Source organism: Saccoglossus kowalevskii, chromosome 17, assembly GCF_978046115.1.
Source record: "Saccoglossus kowalevskii chromosome 17, keSacKowa6.1, whole genome shotgun sequence".
Lineage (NCBI taxonomy): Eukaryota > Metazoa > Hemichordata > Enteropneusta > Harrimaniidae > Saccoglossus > Saccoglossus kowalevskii.
In genome coordinates, this window is record NC_140657.1 from 13,483,364 (window position 1) to 13,505,296 (window position 21,933).

At 36.5% G+C, this 21,933-nt stretch overlaps 3 protein-coding genes across 3 annotated transcripts; all 3 read left to right on the forward strand.

Moving 5' to 3' along the window:
- The first annotated feature begins 5,524 nt into the window (after positions 1-5,524).
- LOC146732668 (uncharacterized) lies at positions 5,525-6,451 on the forward strand. The gene is made up of 2 exons (XM_085491889.1): positions 5,525-5,582; positions 6,021-6,451. Exons 1-2 carry the CDS (start codon positions 5,525-5,527, stop codon positions 6,449-6,451), a joined length of 489 nt encoding a protein of 162 aa, XP_085348015.1.
- An 18-nt stretch (positions 6,452-6,469) lies between these two features.
- Positions 6,470-6,980, forward strand: LOC146732669 (uncharacterized). Its single transcript, XM_085491890.1, has 2 exons — positions 6,470-6,766; positions 6,939-6,980. The coding sequence occupies exons 1-2, from the start codon at positions 6,470-6,472 to the stop codon at positions 6,978-6,980; spliced, it is 339 nt and encodes a 112-aa protein (XP_085348016.1).
- Positions 6,981-7,822: 842 nt separating this feature from the next.
- Positions 7,823-18,332, forward strand: LOC146732670 (uncharacterized). The gene is made up of 7 exons (XM_085491891.1): positions 7,823-7,984; positions 10,405-10,520; positions 10,862-10,937; positions 11,190-11,306; positions 11,725-11,910; positions 17,390-17,500; positions 18,150-18,332. Exons 1-7 carry the CDS (start codon positions 7,823-7,825, stop codon positions 18,330-18,332), a joined length of 951 nt encoding a protein of 316 aa, XP_085348017.1.
- The last annotated feature ends 3,601 nt before the right edge of the window (positions 18,333-21,933 follow it).

The window sequence follows — 21,933 nt, forward strand, 5'->3', positions numbered from 1 at the left end:
TTCGACAATGAGGATACTGAAGGCTCTAAGAAATTTGTGTTTGTTATGTTGTAATAATTCGCAATACATTAAACGTCGACAGGGCCAATAATAGTTGAAATTGATTCCCGAAACGGATGACGAGAACTGCCGTGTTTTGTTGCCAATGATTAGGGTAAATTACCACCAATTGATATTACTCATGTGGTTGTTTTCGTAATGACTAGGGAAATGAAATCGGTTAGATCAGAAGTATTTGAGCTGAAGGAATCAGTTCTACGATCTCAATCAAAGCTCTCAATCAAAAATCTGTTCAACAAAATGAAATTCATGAAAAGATGATTTGAAAATCAGGATGTATGGACTAGGCCTGGAATTATACAGTCTGGGGATTGTGAGGATTTGCGTGAGACAGTATTGAATGACGGAAACAGGACAAGAGTGACAATCAGTCTTGTCACGCTTATGCTGGCTCTGTGGGAAAACACTCTCTGATGAAAGAGGGCAGTATAAAAACGTATGCAATACAAGTGAAGTCGCTTTTACCTGGCGTGAGTAGGGTTGTTAAACATTTTAATAAAGATGGCGGCTTCAAAATAGTGAAGCCGCATGTTGCCGAGGTAACCATGAATGTGGCAACTGTGCGTGGTAATAGTTGCTTCATAGTGGTCAAGAGCCGGCGGCGTAGGCGCCCTCATCCGTCAGTTGGAACAGTCAGTGTGGATGAATTGTGCGCCATCACAGCGTTTCGCTCTAATTCTTTTAAAATATTCGTATCTTGATTAGCACCGATTACAAAGTCGTAGGAAATTTGCAGTTTTCTGAAGATGTAAAATGTGAAAACATAAATCTAAGTTTGATACATATAGTTCATTTGTTGTCGAATCTGATAGGGAAGTGTCGCATCGACTATTAAGTCCTGCTCCGTGGCCCAATGGGGTATTACTAATTATGAACATGGCAGTCAGCCTGGTAAAATATAACCTTAGAGATGCAAACTCATCTATTAATGATATTCGAACATCTGTAATGAACTAATGTGCTTCCCTTTGGTTCGAACCTGTCATTTCAACAGTGTCAGTCGAACTTAGATATATACAACCCGAGTTCCATGCCGTGAAGACTTGTAAAAGAGGTCATGTACTAGGAAACTTTGGCCCCACATTTGGCCCCAAGCACACCGAAAATAAGCGAAGTTGTGCTTAGTGAATCACACGTTTATTATACACATATTTTCACGTGATTACATTGCAATTTATATCATACCAACTTGTATATTCGAGTTGGACATTATAAACACATATTACATGAGTTTTATAGATACTTTATGAATACATTGTTTACGAGTTGTTTTAATAGTGGCAATTTCACAATGCTTTAACCTTTGAAATACATCCCTGGTAATTATTTGATCACGCCAATGGCTGCAGCCATTAGCTGTTCGCATTGTTTACTCTGCCACGCTTTCGATTTTTGTTTGAGTTTTAAGATTTTGTCAGGGTAGTAAACAGCGAGGCATTACCTCAGCTGATCGTTTGGATGAATAGAGCTGGACTAATCCATAATGAACATTTGTGAGCACCATCGGCAAAGTGAGTCGACGTTCTCTACACACCACGCTAGTATACCACCAGCAGTATAACTAGACAAAAACTGCAAATCCAGTAGACGACAAAGATACTAACACTGACAAAAACCTTCAGTTTTAGGCACGTATTTTTCAGTATGAAAAAAAATAATATTGCCGCAAATTTGGTTCGCAGATGTACTCTGTGGCAGACAGTGGTCAATGTTTTGTTTATATGACTTTTTGCAAAAAAAACACACACAAAGCAATCATGAAAACATTATACACATGGTACAGACTTCAACTTTCAGCTGAACTGGGTCAAAATAGAAATAAAGTAAAACTACACAGACTGGATTTTCTATACCTAATGGCCTCTATCTGAAACAGGAAGTGTTAATTAGTTCCAGTTCCAATTATTGCCTGAGGTTTCCGTTTTTCTATTTGCAAACAGATTAAATGGAAAAAATATTAAGACTCCCGTGCTGTCAACACTCACGTGGGATTCACTGGAAATTATATGCAATAACATGAATGCATTCACATTATTTCTTCTTTTTCGCTAATGGATAACAACTATTACAGAAGCTGCTCACCTCTGGACAACTGCCCACATCACACTGCAGAATTATCCAGCACACTGACCTACTTTGCATCACAAATGCAGTCATCACTCCAGCCTATACTAAATAAAATACATACACCCTCTTGTAAGTGCATACAACTAACTTCCAATTCCCACTTGCATACCAGCACACTGCTAATTAAATCGTGATCTGATTCATGTACACCTGTACACACGTTGCCAATCAACCACTGGGCACCATAAGTAGATTATGTGATATACGTTAAATTGTTAAATTAAATTCATTTTACAGTAATATAACCTACATACACAAATTACTAGTCAATATAACAGAAAGAAAGCTTAGAAAGTCAGCTCCCACATTATCTGCACTCCTAAATGATTCAATCCGGAATCTAAACGGTTGTAGAGTTCATTGCTCTCGCGAGCATTTGTCATCTTAGTATGTTGTATATACACAAGTGATTGATGATCTGTTTGTAACACAAATTAACGCCCATACAAATATACATCAAAATACTGCACACCCCAGACTATGGCTAACCATTCCTTTTCCGCGTAGTAGTACACAATATAAACTGCTTCGAACAATTGAGTAGCAATAAGATGGGGAACACAATTTGGTTTTTAGGGATGTAAAAGCGATTTCTTGGCTAGGACCCCATTGGTTCAGTCTCACAGACTGTAATGTTGTTCAAGCAGCAAAAGTCAATGCAGAATTTTACAGAACCAACCTTTTTCTTCGCCAGAACAACTGGGGGATAGTATGGAGAGTTTGATAGTTCTATTACCCCCATAGCGCTCCATCATAGACAGCGCTTCTTCACTTCATCTTTCATAGCATAGGGTTTAGGATAAGGTTCTGCTCACTGGCTCATCCAGTTGTAAGCCTTATCTCGTGCTCTCTAAAATTAGTCCTTCCCGGAACATTGGTCAGAACACCAGAGTATTCCCCCAATAATTCCTTCTGTTCGTCGTTCAAATTGGAGTTCACTGCTACATCCTGTATAAATTGAGTTGGTTGTATGATGGGAGAGATCAACACTCCTCAAAGGTATCATTATTTGGATTACCATAACTGAACTCAACTTCCGGTTTAGCTTTAGCTTTAGCGAGTTAGCAGGAAATGTTGTCGTCTTGCAAGAAAGATTAATCTTGTAATTAGTATCATTCAATCGCCCCATTACTTGGATTATTAGATATGCGTTTATTCAATTAAATTACTTTTACCGTACTATAACCTATATACACACATTAATAATAAATATAACAAATAACATCAAAATAGTGACAAATTTGTCACAATTATACATGTTGAGTTTTTACACAGATGTCAAACAATAAAATGTTGTCATGTGACTAATTACGTTGTGGAAAAGTTGTTCAACGGTAGTGCTGTTGCAGTGTATTTTTACTACTATTTTAATATGATAACTCCCGTCCGTCCACGACACATTCACGCTTTATGTATAGTTATACTACTTTTTGTCTCGTCCCCATTGTTCTAACTATGTTACTTAATTTCGTTAGCGGACAGTTTCAACCTAATTAATTATGCATTCTTGTTAACGGTACTGTTTTATCAATAGATTAACAAGCCGGGACTGTTAATAATGAATGGGTTAATTTAAATATTCATGAGCACAACAGGAGTGAAAAGCTGATTAACATAACAGGTGGCCACTGAATGAAAACGAAGAACAAGGTGGAATTTTCATTTAATTATTTAAATACGCAATGACGATTATACGATACATTTTAAAAACGTATTTCAAGTTTCATATTTCCTTTTACAAAATTCACGGACACTTGGGAAGAATCGGTTATGACAGTGGTATTAGATTTGTCCTCGTCTGTTGGGGTGGTAGATATGTCATGCGTTTCCGCTTCTTTCACAGTTTTCGGTTTGGATGGCTGCAATGCGTCTGACACTGCTTTCGTCTGCTCGTCGCACGTCCGCTTGTAGCTTCTAATTGCTAGACTGGAGTGACCCGTTCTTTCTGCTATTAGCTGCTCGTCGAAATTTTGCCGGAACAGCGTGGTTGCCTGTGCAACCTGTTTAATTAAAATAAAATATAATGTATCAATATGAAAGTACAATAGCTTGTAACAGTCCACCTCATAGCAATGTAAAATATCAATATATTGTTATAGTACGTTCAATCGTTCAGCTTTTTTAAAACACGCCAAAGCCGTTTGCATTAAATCTTTATCGCGTGAAAAGAATCCGACATATCGTGCCAGAGAATATAATATTTAAATGGTATTCCACCAAAGAGTTTGCATGAAAAAATGGAGTTAACGAGTAGTGATTATTTTCGACATAAAGTTATGACTATTTCTCGTCAGTGGGGAAATCGAACATTGCATTACTAAAGTGCAAATTCTAATACGTACCTTTCCTGAATGCCCAGTATGATAACCTTTTATCCCAGCAAAATCAGTCATCTGCTTTGCTCTTTCCACTCATTCCATGTTTTGACGCCCCATTTTGTAGCGCTGCGTGTTGTCTGGTTGTTTGCGTGACTGCTGGTATTCGGTGACTTGTTTGCTGTCAACTGGAGGCAAAAAACGGAATTCTTTCTGAATATCGCTCAGTTTAAAGTCCTCGGCGTCGTCCACATCAATTTGGAACAACCAGTTTTCCAAATCCCAATCAATTTCCGGAGCAGCAAATTCTTGAGCGGACATGATTCTGGCGGGTCTCCGGAGTTCACCCAACAATGTGCTACACTGTTCTCACAAATAAGCACCAAAGTCACGTGATCGAATGTTTTATATGCAATTCTACGTGGTCCAATCAGTGTTGGTTATGGTAATACAATAAAGTCCGCTGTTGGTGGATTTTATTGTTAAACAAAACAAACTCTGCTGAGTAAATGCCGATTGGCTAGAACTTTTCAACACATCTGTTATAGCCAATGAGCACGGCTGATAATTGCGGTTGACTACACCTGGTTTAGAATTGCGATTTACACAATAGCGCTGCAAACATCCGCCATGACCACAGGATTTAAAATAAGCCGTGCAGTATAACTTCGTATAGCTGCGCGCCTCGGACTTTTACCAGACCGAGGCTCCAAAAGTAGCCGCTATTTCCCGTTAATCTACTCGTAGGGGTAGTATAACTATCGCACGAGTTGGAGTGCGTTTATAACTGTAAAGGCCACATTTTTTGTCAGCATCTTGTAAACGCACGAGGCCGAAGGCCGATTGCGTTTACAAGATGCTGACAAAAAACTGTGGCCTTTATAGTTGTAAACGCACGACAACGAGTTGCGATTAACGGCTTATACCACGCATCCCCATGCATAAAATGATTAAATTGCAAGAGATTTTTAGCAACTGTTTTGGTTGTGCGTGAGATTGTGCCACTTCAAATTTGCATGACAATGCTCTTTGAGATTCACATTAGGAAAGCTCATCTGCGTTCATCGAATACGATTGGATGTAAGTGATATGACCAATAAGCCTTATTTGCTGAATGGTCTTTTCAAATAAACTCCACTCATTGGTCAATATTTTGAATACATTTGAATTTTCCACGTGTCAAAGCATGGTCTTGTCATTTCGAATGCAGGCAGCGCTCAGTGATGGTCGAATACAGTGACATCTCCGATTCGGAGTACAACGATGACATTGAGAGATTTTGCTCTCAATACGACGAAAAAGAAGATTTAAGTTAACAAAACAACAAGAACGTCAACGTTTCGGTTTACCTGTATACAATGAACAGATAGCTGCCATTCAGAATTTGCGAGTGCCAAAAAACACGCGTAGATGTACTAACTGGGGAGTGTCTGTGTGGGATGAATGGGGCCGAGCCAGAAATGAACGAGTCGAGAAGCACGGGGTAAGCAGTATTGACGTGTTCACATTTGTTCCCAGATTATGCAGCGAACTTGGTGTACGTGAACTTTCATTTTGGTTGTGTCGCTTTGTTGTCGAGGCTCGTCGACAAGACGGAACAGAATATTCATCTAATAGCCTGCGTGTGCTTTGTAGCGCAATTCAGAGATTTACGTGACGAATGCAAAAGAGTTGACTTGTGCTTTATGGATACACATGCTCGGGAATTTATGGAATTCCATCACACCCTGGACGGTGTAATGAAGAGTATAGACAGACGGGGAATAGGTGTTATTAAACGTCAAGCTGAACCATACACAGATGATGAAAACAAATTGTGGGATAAGGTTTTTTCCATAGTCTGCTACAAATTTGAGTTATGCGGTCTACTTTATGTGTGTAAAGTGTTTGCGTTCCGAGCAGTCGACGAACATAGTAGCCTTACAGCCGAACAGTTCGTACAAGGATAAGACAATCAAGCTGACTATATGAAATTTAATGGTAGACCGTGTAAAAATAATCAAGGCGGACTGTATTACCCGCGGAAAATACCGTATAAAAATGTGGGCCAATACGGCGATCCTTCCAACACGCGTTGTGTTCAGTTATTGAAACGTTATTTGCAATGTATTCCACCGAAAGGTTCCTTCTACCGACGTCCACTGACGTCCAGCGGAGGGCTCAAATTTTCTAAACAGAAGATTGGAGTAAATACTTTACAATATCCAAAAAGAATGTGTGATCTGGCTGGAATAGATGGGTATCATACTGGACACTCGGGTAAGGTAAGTTTGTCTCGAGTGATTCTGGGATGGTTGGGATCTTGGGATGGGTTCAAATGTGTTTGAATTTCGCCGATTGAAAACAAATATTGTACATTGTGAAAACGTATTTCAAACGCGATGCAAATAAATGTTGGTATATTTACTTCTCAAATCATTCTTTTCATACTTTTAGGTTACTGCGGCGACTTCCTTGTATGAAAAAGGCTTTGATTAGCAACTAATCAAAGAACGCACTGGTCACAGATCGGATGATGGGTTGAGACCATATAAACGAACAAGTAACTCTCTTCAGAAAATCGTATCTGATGCTCTCCAACCTCCACTACCGAAAGCAAGTAATTGACGATTCCGATTCCGTACACAAGCCCAAGGTTGAAAGATATGAACAGCCACCGCCTGAACCAGTGACTGCAACATCACATGCAGAATTCAGTCAAATGTGTCGTTCAAATGATTGTTGTTCTAAACAAATTAAAATTAAGATCCAGGACTGAAACAAATGTGTCAATATTGAATTGTAGTGTTGTAGTACTGTTTTTCCCATAGAAAGTATAATTAAATTAGTGTGATTTGCACCCTCATAGTGATTTGTGTGATTAAATGCATATACTTTGTTTAATTTGTAATGCAAATTGTAAACGGTAACGCTTTGATTGATATGCAAATTGTAAACTGTTACACTTCTATTGATATGTTAATTGTAAACGCCGCACTTTTGATACAAATTGTAGCATTTACACTTTGCATATGAATGAAAGTGTGACCGTTTACACTTTGCATATTTGCGAATGCGTTGCTTTTTACAATTTGCATATAAATTCACCCTGTTTGCAAGAATAACTCGTTGGCGAGAACAATGATACACGTGACCAAAAGTGGTATAAATACACGTTCATCTACACGTCTTGGAATGAAACCTCAAAAGTCGCCCGTATTGTTTGACTTGTTGTCTCCAGGGCATTCATGACATGTACACATAGAACGTAAATCATTGTAAAGGTTCATGAATACATTAACTGGCTTACGTGACTTCTGCACTCATTATATGGTAGCAATATGGCAGCATCCACAGTTCCCATCATTGACTTCTCGGCATATAATCTAAATAGAAATACACCTGATGCCGAGACTTACCAGAAACTTATCGATGACGTACATCATGGTTTCACTACCGCTGGATGTGTTTATTTTATAAATCATGGCATTCCAGAACTTACGGTGAGTGAAAATACATTGTAATGAGAAGGTAGATTATGCCAGTGTTGGACCTTATTTTGGCTACTGGACCCAAATGTATACACAGTAGTTCAGTGCAGATTAGTCCTGCTTTATTCATCCAAACGATCAGCTGAGGTAATGCCTCGGTGTTCCCTTCCCTGTCAAATCTCCAACTCCTGCAGCCATTGTCATGATCACATAATTACCGTGGATGTGTCCCAAATGTTAAAGCACAGCTACTGTTGAAAACAACTTTTAAATAAAGTATTTATAAAATTCCTGTGTGTAGTACTGTAGGATACTTTATTCTCGCTTGTAATTTATTTTCGCTGAAGGAAGGCTTCAGTGAAAATATAATCCAGCAAATATACTTTTTTTCCTATATTTCACATTCAACTCAGTGAAAATATATTCCAAACAAAATACCCATAAAGTCTTTCAGCGAAAATTAATTCCAGCTAAAATAAAGTATTCTACAGTATATGTTTTAATGTCTACTTTGAACTTGCAAGTTGTTATAATAAAAAAATCAATGTAATAACATGAAGATAGCGTATAATTCACTAAGCACAACTTCGCCTAATGTCGGTGTGTTTGGGGCCACATGTGGGATCACAGGTTTCTAGTACAGAATCTCTCTCGCATGTCTTTACGTTACGGGTGCATAGCTCTAACATCGATCAACTTAGCTGACGACGCTTACACTGAGAAATACCAGGTTCGACTAAAGAGGAATAAACGTCATTTCATTACAGATAGTCTAGCTTTATTCATCCATGTAGTTTAGCTGATTAATCACGAAATGTTGGCTTTATTACTCAAAACGGCCAGCTTAAGTAACGCCTCGCTGCTTACTTTCATAACAAAAAATTACATAATCTAAGTAAATATGCGATCAACCAGTGGCTGAAGCTGGTATAATCACGTGATTACCGAGTCTCAAAGTTAGTTGAGGCTTTTCAAAAATTGACATTACTGAGAACAGTAGATAAAGTATTTATGAAATGTATGTTTAAATTATCTACTGAAAGCAGTTGATCCTAAATAATAACAAAAGTATGTACGTGAAGTCCTAATGCTAACACATTGCCTTCCAAACTAATCAGAGATATTCCCATCTCACATGAATTGATTTACATTGAATTCTAATACACGCTCTAAAAATGTGAAAGGTGAGTTACAAGAGAAAGGATATTCTACAAATTATCAAACAATGTTCCACAAAAGAACATACGGTTAATTCTACAATATGTTATATATTAAGTGCACAGTGCGTATAGCGCCGATCTGCTTCGATAGGATTGCCCTTACAATCTGAGTTAAATGAGCTCTGTCTGAGTTGTCAAACGGCATCAAAGGAGTCAAACCAAGTGTCGTAAAAGCTATAGCTTTCAAGGTTCAAAGGGGTATGCTCATGGTTGCTGGGAATTGTACAAACCTTGCCACAATTTAAACTTGAATATTTTAGTCATTTGTTTGCATTCAATTCATTTTTTTATTCCCAATGGGGCAAACGATAATGCGTTAGTGAATTTGTACTACACTGGATACGACAATAGAATTGTTGTATTAATATATGTTGTAAGTGTGTGTTACTGTTTTTAGTAATATAACACCAAAAGTAAAATGACAGCTGAAGGCGTTGTGTCGTCCCAGCACGGACCAGAACTACGCTATTTTGGGGCAAGTTTATTTCTATAATATTTCTCAGTTTAATGTATAATTATTTAGTAAAGACACCACTGAAACGATTTATTAAATCCGTAAAATACGTGCCGATCGACGACTGATTTTGAAACGCTTGAAGTTTCGAACAAACTCCCGGAACCCATTGCGCGATATGCGTGAGATCGGTGTAGAGAAGACACCGGACTGCAGAGTCGATGAGCTGAGCTGAGGTTTACTTTGTGAAAGTGGTAGCCCATGTGATATTGGTGATGCAATAACAATATTTCTTAGATCAGAAAAAAAATGAGCATTGTTTTATATCGATTGATTGAATACTTCCTGAAAAAGAGACGTTTTTTTTCAAAGATATACTGCAACATTATATTTCCTAGTAAAATTAAATGTATTCGTGTTGTGGAAGTATTGATTCCAATGTCTGAATTCTGCGTTGACCCGAACAATATCACTCTGCGTTTAAGTGCGTGACTACTGCAGTTGAACTCGGATTAAAGGCAGATTATTTGTATAAGGAAAATCAAAACATACATTGTATGATATATATGTTGACCTCGCCATGTCGTCAGAGTGTATGGTTCACATAGTCTACTGATCAGGTGTGTTGTATATGATACAGATAAAAAGTATATCGTCGTAAATGTCATGTCATAAACGCGCTGAACATAGAGTCAAACAATTAATTGAATCAATGTGTATTTTCACCTATATAAGTTTTAAAAATAATATCCTTCTAGATTGACAACGCATTTCATCAGTCGGCGAATTTCTTCACTTTACCAACTGAGACAAAGCTGAAATACTCGAGACCTGATAATAGTAACCATGGTTACGTTGCAATTGGCAGTGAACTGTAAGTACCTTTCCAGTCTTTGACCAGAAATAGATATTTGCACTCTTGGAGTTGTTTATTTGTTTTTTAATTGTGTATGAATAATTCAATGCATTCTAAGACTTTATTTTTCAATGCGTCTTCAAATGTATGATTCTATAGTGTTATTTTAATGACCTTATGTTATGCTTGTATGATTAAATCATGTTGATGAAATAAGTTTTAGGAAAAAGCCATACTAATGATTGTTTATAATAATATTACATGTTCATACCCACGTGAATAATTCCCAAAATTCAATTGGTGCTCAAGACAAAAAATATTATATTCAATATGCATAAGCGTCTATGCTATATTTGCAGTTTTTCCGCTGACAGACCTGGAGACTATAAGGAGTCTTTCAATTATATACCTTTGAAGGGAGACGCAAATACAAAGGTAAGACGATATACCTTTTATTCTAACTCATGGTGATTTCAGAAGGGAAGTGATTCGGTATCAACAAGTATTCAGTCCTGGGGAAGCAATATTTTTGATGTTTTAAATGAATGCCGTTGATTCCATCACATATCAGCGTTAATACAATGGATTTCTCTACAAAGACTTTAATTGGCCACAATCATTACACATATATCCTAGTTTTTGATAGATTCTAATAATTTGAGTAATATTTTATGTATGATACTGTAGATATTCCCGAATGAAGAGGTACCAAAGTTCTCCCAAGCATTGACTACTCTGTACAAGAAATGCATACAGTTAGGCAACCGCATATTAGAAGTCGTGGGGCGGGGCTTGCCAATAAAGGTGAGTGTGACGAAATATTGGGCTCTTAACTATGGACTGCCATTAAAAATTGACAAGGATAATGTGTCTGTAACGAATGTGTTTTGGTTTTACAAAAGTAAAATGAGTCAAAAAAATTGAAGAGGAGAAAAAACAATCACTCAACAAGCTAAAAACTGCTGTGTATATTATTCTGATTCAGCCTAATTGTCCAATACATTACTTTATTATACATTGACAGTAATAAGGTTAAAATAAATATTACACAATTGAGTGGCCCCATCAACAAATAAACGAATACACACTCAAGCATGTGAACACCCATAGTTTTGCTTGATAACGAATGTACCTTCATCTGCCAATCATTTAATTAACTGTGACCAGGGATAAAAGTTATATCTTTTTGAGACCGTTCTCAAAAATTCCCTTATTTTTGTAGGATCCTCTATTGTTCGTAAAAGCTCATGGAGGGCTTAACAGTGAAGCCAATACGTCCAGAATGAGAACTGTATGGTATCCGCCAATCCAAGACGATGACCTCAAAACCGATCAGTTACGATGTGGTGAACATGCAGACTATGGTTCAATTACTCTGGTATTCCAAGATGACAAAGGAGGGTTACAGGTAATTTGAATGTGCAATAAATAATCATGTTTATCACCAAACCATTGTTGTGATGTAATCAGCTTCATTTGCTATTGCATAATTCATTACCTCGAGTCAGCATTCGTTATTCTGCATGGAGCACTAAGTGATCACCATGCTGCCCAAGTGCCTGTTTCTTTTGTTCTGATTATTATACTTTCAGGGCCTTCTAGCAGCACTTTCTTGAGGTCAAGAACTTCCGACATTAAATCATCAACTAGTTAAACACCGCTGTTTCACTTAACACAACAACAACTTTTAGTGTATCTTTTTTAACCGACTTTTTCAGATTTTGTGTTGATCACGTGATTCGGCGGCCAACTTTTGGATTTGACCAATTACTCTATGTGATATACTGGCATGTATCATTTACTTCACTAACACAATCTACCTTTACTATTTCGATTCGATTCTGCAAGTAATTTGCATAGATGGTATTTAAGAGCAATGACTGATATATACTTATGACTAATATGTCATCACATTACCATATATGGTCGTTTGACTTTCATTGTAATCCATAATTGTAATATCTCAAGCATTTTTTCAAATATTTAAAACATTGTACAAGAGATGTGGCTAATATAATATATGTATTTTTGTCTTCTTCCTGGAGGGGGGGGCGTGTATTTTTTGTGGCACCCGCAAAATAGCAATCTCAGTTCAAATATTTGAAAACGATAAAAAGGCTGCTCGTATTGTCAAACTAAAAATCGCACGTGACACTCACCGCTCACCTAGTCCGATATGGTAACTCAACACTCAATTATTACACGAACAGAATTATTGTGATTTCATTGAACTCTTATGAAAGCAGTGGCGCTTAGAATAAGATAAGTTCGCGTCTATTCAAAATTGGTGGGACGTAGACAAACTGAAAATTAAATTGCTTTCACAAACAGTACAGCAAAGCCAGAACACAGAAACTAAAAGTCGCTAAACAAACTTTTGAAAACGAGCTACATACGCTTGAAAATAATGCCGCCACTCGTAATAACGTTCAATCGCTTATTACTGAAAAGAAATCCTTGCTCAATAAACTTATTGAATCCCAGTTACAGGGCGCCATCGTGCGGACGAGATTTAAGCAGTTGCACGAAAGTGATGCAGCAACTACTTTTTTTATCAACCTGGAACAATACAAAGGTGTGAACAGGTCCATGTCACGGCTGGTAATGATTTAAGATTTAAGCAGTTTCACGGAAGTGACGCAGAAATTACCTTTTTTATCAACCTGGAACAATACAAAGGTGTGAACAAGTCCATGTTACCGCTGGTAATGGGTGATGGTTCGACAACTGATGACCTAGACTGGTCCAGCTGTGATGATTTAAAAAATAAAAATAAAAAAAATAGTTCTGCGAAAGGTGGGATGAACGTGAAACCCCCACAGACTGGTCTTATTTGCTGCTAATCTGTTACAAAAAAGAAGCGGGGGCGTGCGCGCTGCATAATGAGGTGAATATTGTGGGTCGGGTTAAAGGTAAACTTGTCGACAATGCCAAACTTTTTTTCATCTAAACAGAACGGAGCAAATTCAAATGCAATCCATTTGCCGCTTCCGGTCAAAAGGGCAACGAAAACGTCGTGGCCATCAGTGAAACCATCAATTATAGCTTTTTCGATTTGTCTATCAGTGATGGCGAATAAACTCAACAACAACATATAGCCTGGCATTGACGTCTGCCAACCGAATTGTTTAAACAATTCTGACCAATCATCGGGCCAGACTACCTTCGCATTCACTGACTCGATCAACAAAGGCACATTGCCTTTATCATACCACAGAGCTCTAATAATCATTATACCAAAGAAGGGCAATAATATTTTAATTAAAACTGGCGTCCTGTGTCTTTACTTTGTACAGACTACAAAATTCTTCCCAAAACATTGTTTGCTCGGTTACGCTCTGTTCTCGCCGAAATCATACATATTGATCAAAGTTATTCTATTCCCGGAAGAAACATTTCCGACAATATTAATTTGTTATGTGACTCTATTTTTTATGCAAACCAACAAAACAATTCCGTTAGCAATAGTTTCAATTGATCAGAAATAGCGTTTGATCGTATTTCTTCAATACTCTACATGCGTTTGGTTTTGCAGAAACTTTCATTAATTTTATTAGTACAATATACACTGACTCGGTAAGTCTCATTAAAATTAACCAAATTCTTACATCTCCACTTATTTTAATCGTGTAGAAGACAAGGGTGTTCTCTCTCGGGACAACTTTATGCAGTATGAACCCGTATTACAAACAAATCTCACTAAAAGTGGCATTAGAGGGTTGACTTTACCAGGCTGCAAAGAAAGAAAATGCCACCTATCATCCTACGCAGATGACGTGAATTTCATCATAACGCGGGATATTGATTATGAAAGACTGAAGTACTGGTTATAAATTTATCAAAACTCATCAAATGCAAACGTTAACCTTAATAAATATGAAGGACTGTGGCCGGGTGCTTGGATAAAACGTTCGGACAATCCTCTGGATCTGAAATGGAACAATAAAGGTCTTAAAATGCCTGGGTAGATTTATTGGGAACAACAAGACATTCAGCCAGAGTAATTGGAATATTGTTTTAACCAAAATTGACAACAAACTACAGAACTGGTGTAAATTTGTGTAAGCACTTTCTTACCGTGGTCGGGTACTGGTCATTAACCAGCTTTGTGCATCCAAACTATGGCATCGCCTCATTTCTATGTCACCCATAAGATGTGGCAAGGTAAACACTGGGGCGGGCTCGGGCTTATTCACATTAAATCTAGGAATAAAGCAATCAGAATCAAATATCTTAAACGCTACCTCTACTCCGGTCTTGATCATCCAAGCTTCTGTTTTACTGATTACTTTTTAAGGCATTACGGAAACCTAAACTACAATAAACAACTCTTCTGTGCATTTTTTGAAAACCTCGCTCACATTTTCAACGTTCCAGTATTCTACAACGAACGTCTTGCCGTTTTCAGCTCGATAACAGTTACATGAGCTTCTGAACCTTCTAAAATTCATAAATACTTTAACGAGCCTATTTATAATAGCCCGATGATTCTTAATCTTTCCACCAATCAACCATTTTCTACAGGTCACTTCGCCTGTGATGGAGTGACCAGATTTGTTGATATGATGAATCTGAAATACCGTCGCTGGAAAACTACTGACGAACTTGCAACTCGGATCCAGATACACTCTACCCGAATTCTTAAACAAAAAATCGAAAAGATTTTCACACTGGTATTTTATCAAGCTTCCCGGACTTACCATTTCTGGACTACTTCAATGAAGAAACAGATGAGCCGCCTGTCACACGCAACGTAATATTACCGTAATTGGTATAGTACAGGTGTGATGGTTCAAATACCAAAATGGCAACAGTAACAGAAAGACTTCCCTGGCGGCGATGATAAAACACGAACACGGAGTCAACAGATGAGGTTTCAACTGGTACTGGTATTATTATACTCTGCAAACATCAAGTACAATAACGCGGTAAAACTCCACTACTTCAATAACTAGATACTTAAACTCCAATACAATTCAACGAGATCTCCGATCTGAACTCAGTGCTGAACAACTCCCCTATATATACCCCCACTGTCTATAAATAGACCATTACATCAGCATACATAATGAGTCTGGAACTTACTACAAATTCCTAGAATGTTCCATTACCTTCTATTGCCTTCTACAGTGTTCTATTAACTATCCAACCAGTTCCTAAAAATATAGAATATTCTACCCAGAACATTCTCAGTGACACGGAAGTGGTAAACAAATCGTATGCGACACCGCCATCTCTTGACACCACTCGCTACAATTACTCATTATATATCAGCTCTGACAATGAAGACAAGTCTGTATGTTTATATGAAAAAAAGAGTTATTTACAATCTTTTAATTAATTCACTTGATACTAACAACGGTAGACTTGATTCCGCATGGAGTGATATTATTGGTATACCAACGGATATTGAGCCCAATTTTAATGTATTTATGACACTCCAATTGTTAAATGACGTCTACTTAAAGGGGCCATATCTACAGGTACATGTATGCAAGCTGTACGCTACTCAAGTAACAATACAAGTGAATTCCTAATTTGTAAATATATTCCCGATGACCTATTACATATGTTATCAGAATGTCCACGGCTCATTTCACTCCTCGCATCTATTTTTAACCTAGCAAAAGCAATCGCAAATACTGATGTAACACCCCTAGCATGGTTCCTTTTTGGTCCTCTTTATGATAAAGCTAGGAAGTCTGACTGCCAGCTATTTAACTATATTTTTTATCACTGCCAGGATTGTAATACATACTACTCATTATTATGTAAACTGGAGAACGAGGAATTGCGGTTCATATCTATTGTTAAACTGTAAATATATATATTTCATTCCACCTCATTTGTTCTGTAATTCGCCCCTTTACTTGTATGTAATGTAACAACATTTACTATTTAATGTCATCCAGAATAAATGTCACCTGTTAAAATCAAAATCTTCTTCTTCTTCAATACACGTAACTGTAAACTTCCGAGCACTATAAGGAATGAGCTCTTGCAGCAAGTCTTATAATGAAGACATTGAAAAAAAGATATGACTAACATATAAGATGACCATAAATAATCGTGTGACTTTATTATATAGGTTCTTTTCATTGACGTCTATTAGATGTGTTTATTTCCTGGTGATAATTAGTTTTCTGTTTTGGTGAATCTTTTTGTAATTTTGTGTGTATATGGAGCATCAGTAACGTTAATTTACTGTCACTTACTATCATATAGAGACTGCAAATTATCATATCTTCTTAAATCTTGGCCGAAATTGCTCCAATTTGGAGGGGTGAATTATGAAAAAGCCCCCCATATTTTGTGTATTTTTTATATAATATAATAGAGAAGTGGGCGTGTCCTCAGAAACCAAGCCTACGCCCAGAGCAACCACACATTAAATAGCAAATTTGTGAAACATTAATTGCTTCTTTATTGAGTAGAAATATATATATTCCTACATCTGCGAAGAGGCGTAATACATACCAGATTAAAAATAGCATGGCATCACACCTTCGATCTTTGTTACATTGTACCAGCTACCGTGTTTTATACTACCCGATAAGACACGTATTCGGTGTTATTCGAGTTATTTTCACTGTAGAAATATACGAATGCATTTTTGCCGGTAGAGTAGCATCAATCATCGCCTACGGCTCGGATTGATAGACAACTTTTGCTGACATCAAACCAGGACGCAATATCGCGTCAATTTTGTGCATTTGCAAGACCGTCGCTATTCGAGCACATCGAATGTATCTTACGTGCTAACGCTAAACGATATACAATGTGTGTACATAATATATTTTAACTGCCACGTGCGATAATATTGAACACCATATGAACTATGAGTATTTTCCTAGAAATGGATTTGCCTTTGTTGTTTAATTTTCTAGATGGCGTGTGAAGATGGTAGCTTTATTGACGTCAAACCAGAAAAAGGCGGTGTTTTTGTGAATCTGGGATATATAATGGAGAGATGGACATCTGACACACTGAAAGCAAGGGTAAGTATCAGCATAAACGCCATTTTGTGACATCTTCTCATCATGTTTTTTTTGTTTTTAAATGGCATAAGACTGGATGCATATATTAAGATAATTTCATCATTGTCCGGTGACCATTTTTGCGGATTGTGCATTAACAACCATTAGCAATCATAGTATCGACGCACCCTCGACTTCAAAGATGAATCATAAAGACATAACACAGTTTAATGATAAAGCACAAGAAAATTTTTCAATAAACGTCCGAGGCCTGTAGAATAAAGACTCTCAGCAGGCCGTTAACGAGTGTTGTTTGTTGTCAACAATGTTGATAACAATTTATAAACATAAATAATGTTTATAGCATTGTTGACAACAAACAACTAGTGGATTTCTAATGTTTGGAACAAAGAGTACTTTTGTGATAAACGAACAGTTAAAAAATATATAGATGAACCAAAAATGTAGTATTACGTATATAAGCCCATACATGAAACTTGTTCATGTTCTTTTGAATATTCAAAATCATTAGAGAGTATGTAATGTTTACGTAGACGCTAGCTATGTAGTTATGTAATAATGTGGATAAACTATAGGGCACAGTCGTAGAGACATATTTATCCTTCTTTGCCTCGATACGTTGATTGATATTTGTATATTATCTTTACAGGTACATAGAGTTGTAAACCCAGAATCCAGTGAATTAAAAAAACAAGCTCGTCAGTCACTTATCTGTTTTGTTGAACCAGATAAGGCATGTATCATCAAGTGTGTGGACGGGAGCAACAAGTATCCTCCAATTACCAGCATGGATTTTCTCAACATGAAATACGGTGAAATCAGGGGGTTCTAGTGGTTTAAATCGGACGAAATATGGGGTCAATTCTAGTGGTATTTAGTGAGTATTGTCTTTCTCCGAAACTTGAGTTCGTCTATTTTTATAAATAAATATCAGTTTCAATATTGTAAATGATGACAAATATTTGGCTATAGCGACATTTAGTACTCGTGGGGAATCATCTTTATTCGGAATTCTCATAATGTGACAGATGTTGCATATTTAAGTACGGCTTTACCATTCATTGTAACATTTAGTGTTCCAAGAACATGTTTTCTGTATTTTTCCTTTGCTAGAATCAAATCAATCTCATTGTCTAAGAGAGTTGGATATTTACACTTAGCTCCAAGTGCCACACTTTAGAGTCAAGTCTTACATTGGCTGAACTATTTGTATATATGACAATAATGAGCGTGAAAGGTAAACTGGGTTGTCAAATGTATATATATATCACTCCTGTTAGACAGGAATAATGCTGTTCAGCACACACTGTATATTACAAATAGTCTTTCAAAGATCAGAATGGCTCTTCAGTGCACTAAATAAACAACGTCTAAATAACCACTCATCCACCCATAATGTAGAAATTATGCATAATCAGGACATCCTACGTGTTGTATTAAGGGGGAAAATGCTGTTACTGATGTTGATGCATATCTACTAATGCAAATAGATATTAAAACATATTGTAACATGCTTATCTTATTAAATCGTATATTTTATTGTGCGATTGTATTGTAATGGCCATATGCGAGTGTATGTTCAGACTATTTGCGCTATTGGCCATTATTTTATTTTTTTTAAAGGTTGTGTTGTTGTGTTTATTTCAAGGAAATAACTCCTGAGTTATTAAACCACACAACCTCAATTTCTGACCCCAAAACGTCAGCTAGAAATGGCCAGTACTGTACATGGCCCAACCAAGGGCTTCGAACTCGCGCGCATGGTATAGCACCTCGCAACAGTATATGAACATGTTTGAATTAAACTATTGAGAGATGTTTGTAATATGAATGAAACGTTTCCTATTAAAATCATTATTTTAAACCTAGCTCCTGACTAGTTTGTTCAAAACAGGCATGTTCAGAAAATTTTTAAACAGTGCTATTCATGAAATTGTATTCAAACTAAAAAAGATGGATATGGACATTTCTCAGACTGGTTTCAAACGTGTCCAAAAAGTCTTATAGCATTTGTGCATTTTGAGGCATAATTGCATGAGGTCGCACACTATCTCATGTCGGTCATGTTGGATTTTTAAATAAATATGATGTGGTAGCATTGACACAGTGTTTAGAAATCCTGCAGCTTAACTGCCATTTATCATACCAAATTGTCAGCAATCAAAGTCTGACGTCATCTGGAGCTAGATTCCAGAAGTTGCAGCTATTGTTTTGACAGTTTCAGTCAATTAATATTCATTGAAATCATAAATACAGGCATGAGTGAGTTATGTTGATATGCTTTTCTACATAGGAATGAATGCAAGCACATTTGGAAGTGCTGCTCACATTGATGTTCTAATTATCACATTTGCTCTACACCATATGAATATGATTTGTATTGATTCATTTGTTATTTTATTGGGTTATGGCTTTTGTCAATTATTTTGAAAATGTTGCTGGGAATAAATGCTCAATTTTCATACTTATGTTAGTGTGTCTTTGTTCATTGTAACCACTAAATGTATTCATATGCTTGAAATGTGTCTATAACATGTTTATGTTTGTGATATGTTTGAAGCATCTTTTAGGTTATACATATGTTTTAATCAAACGCCAAACATGTCCCAAATCTGGCCACATCAGTCATACAAAATTATACTAGTTTCAAAATAGTAGATGATGATGAGACACATCTGAAGTATGTTTCACTCACAGTATCAAACATGAATGACACTAGTCCCATTTCGTTTGACAAAACCATTGAACAGAATTATTTGAAACTTTCAATAATGATAGGCCCTCATATGAAATGGTGCATATCGGAATTTGGATTGGTCGATTTGTTTGGCTGCTATTTTGAATTTGAGTTAGCCAGGATGTCCGGGCATTCCTCAAAGGTGGTCACGTGATTTGGCCACGTAGGAAGGAGTTTCATACTGATATCAAAGTTATCCAATTGAAGAGAAAGTTGTCATGTTGCAATTTGCATCAGTCACGTGGTATTGGAGTGTCATTTTGGATTTCTGACAAAAATTTGTTTTTCTTAAGTGATTCAACTGATCAGTTATTATGTTATTTTGCCACCATCTTAGATTTTCATTAAAAACCAGTATTTTGAGTATTTATTACTTTTGATTGCTTTAATCGCATGTGGCACAGAGAACGCTGGCTCCTTATGGAAAAAATATAATAATTTTCACCAGTCACGTGCTTAAGCCGCCATTTTGAATTTCTCTCAAAACTCAAAATTTTGGCATTTGTTTTCAATGATTGTATCAACCAATCAACTTGATATCTTGCATGTGCATCTAGGACTAGAGATTCTTAGAAGAATAATTAAAAAAGGTTGGATTATTTACATTGTTTGGTCGCCATCTTGAACTTATTGCAGAACTGCCCAAAATTCAAACATTTGTTAATGTAATTAATGTTTCAGGCAATTGATCTGAAATTGAGGATGTAGGATAAAATTGTAGTCAAGATCAATTTTTATTTTACAAAAACTTCAAACTAGATCTGCTCAATTCCTCGTATTTTAATCATCACATGATATTTACAATCATTTGGCACAGGCCATCTATATCTGACATGCTCTCAAGTTTGAAATTATAACCGGTTAAATAAATTTCGCAGTCATTTTGTTTTTACAAGAAATAGCTGAAATCCTTCAATATATTATTTCCATAACGTTCTTGGCCAATTAAGACAAAATATGATATGAAAAATCGACATTAGAAAACATTCAAAATTTGACCCAAAAGTACATTAGAATTTGACAATTGGCCCGGGTGCTCACATAGTTTGCTTGTCATATCAGTTTGAAAAAAAATGAAAAAAAAATCTAATAATCAATTTCTTGCAAAATTCTCCACTATATGATCTAATATTTAGTTTGTTGCGTAAATCACATTTATACACTAATGTACTTTGGTTTCAATTTTGGATTGAATGCATATAAAACATGCTCATAAATGCATCACCAATTGATTTTAGACCCAAAATTGATGAATGTTTTTTATTGTAGGTTGAGTGATATATGATGTAACAATATCTCGAATAAAAATATGTGTCACGTGACGTTCAGAGCTATTATAGTCTGTATGTCGTATTGGATGAATATCTGAATGCGGCTGACTTCTCAAAAAAATACACTGAACCATTTGACTTAATTATGTTGCGAAGCTGCCTTAAATGAAAATGTGTTCTATTTGCTGGTTGGTTATACAGTCAGGTATGCACATATATAATTCCTAGAAATGTATTTAAAATATTATTTTAACATGAGAAAAAAGGGTGTGCCTAGTAATCATTACCATAGCAACATCGTTCCACAATCTGTCAGCAGTAAATGTGTTTTATTAATGACGTATCACTGATAGAATAATGGTACTACTTTTATAAATGTCCACCAAAACATTGCCATGGTCACGCGATGTTTGTACATTCTGGCT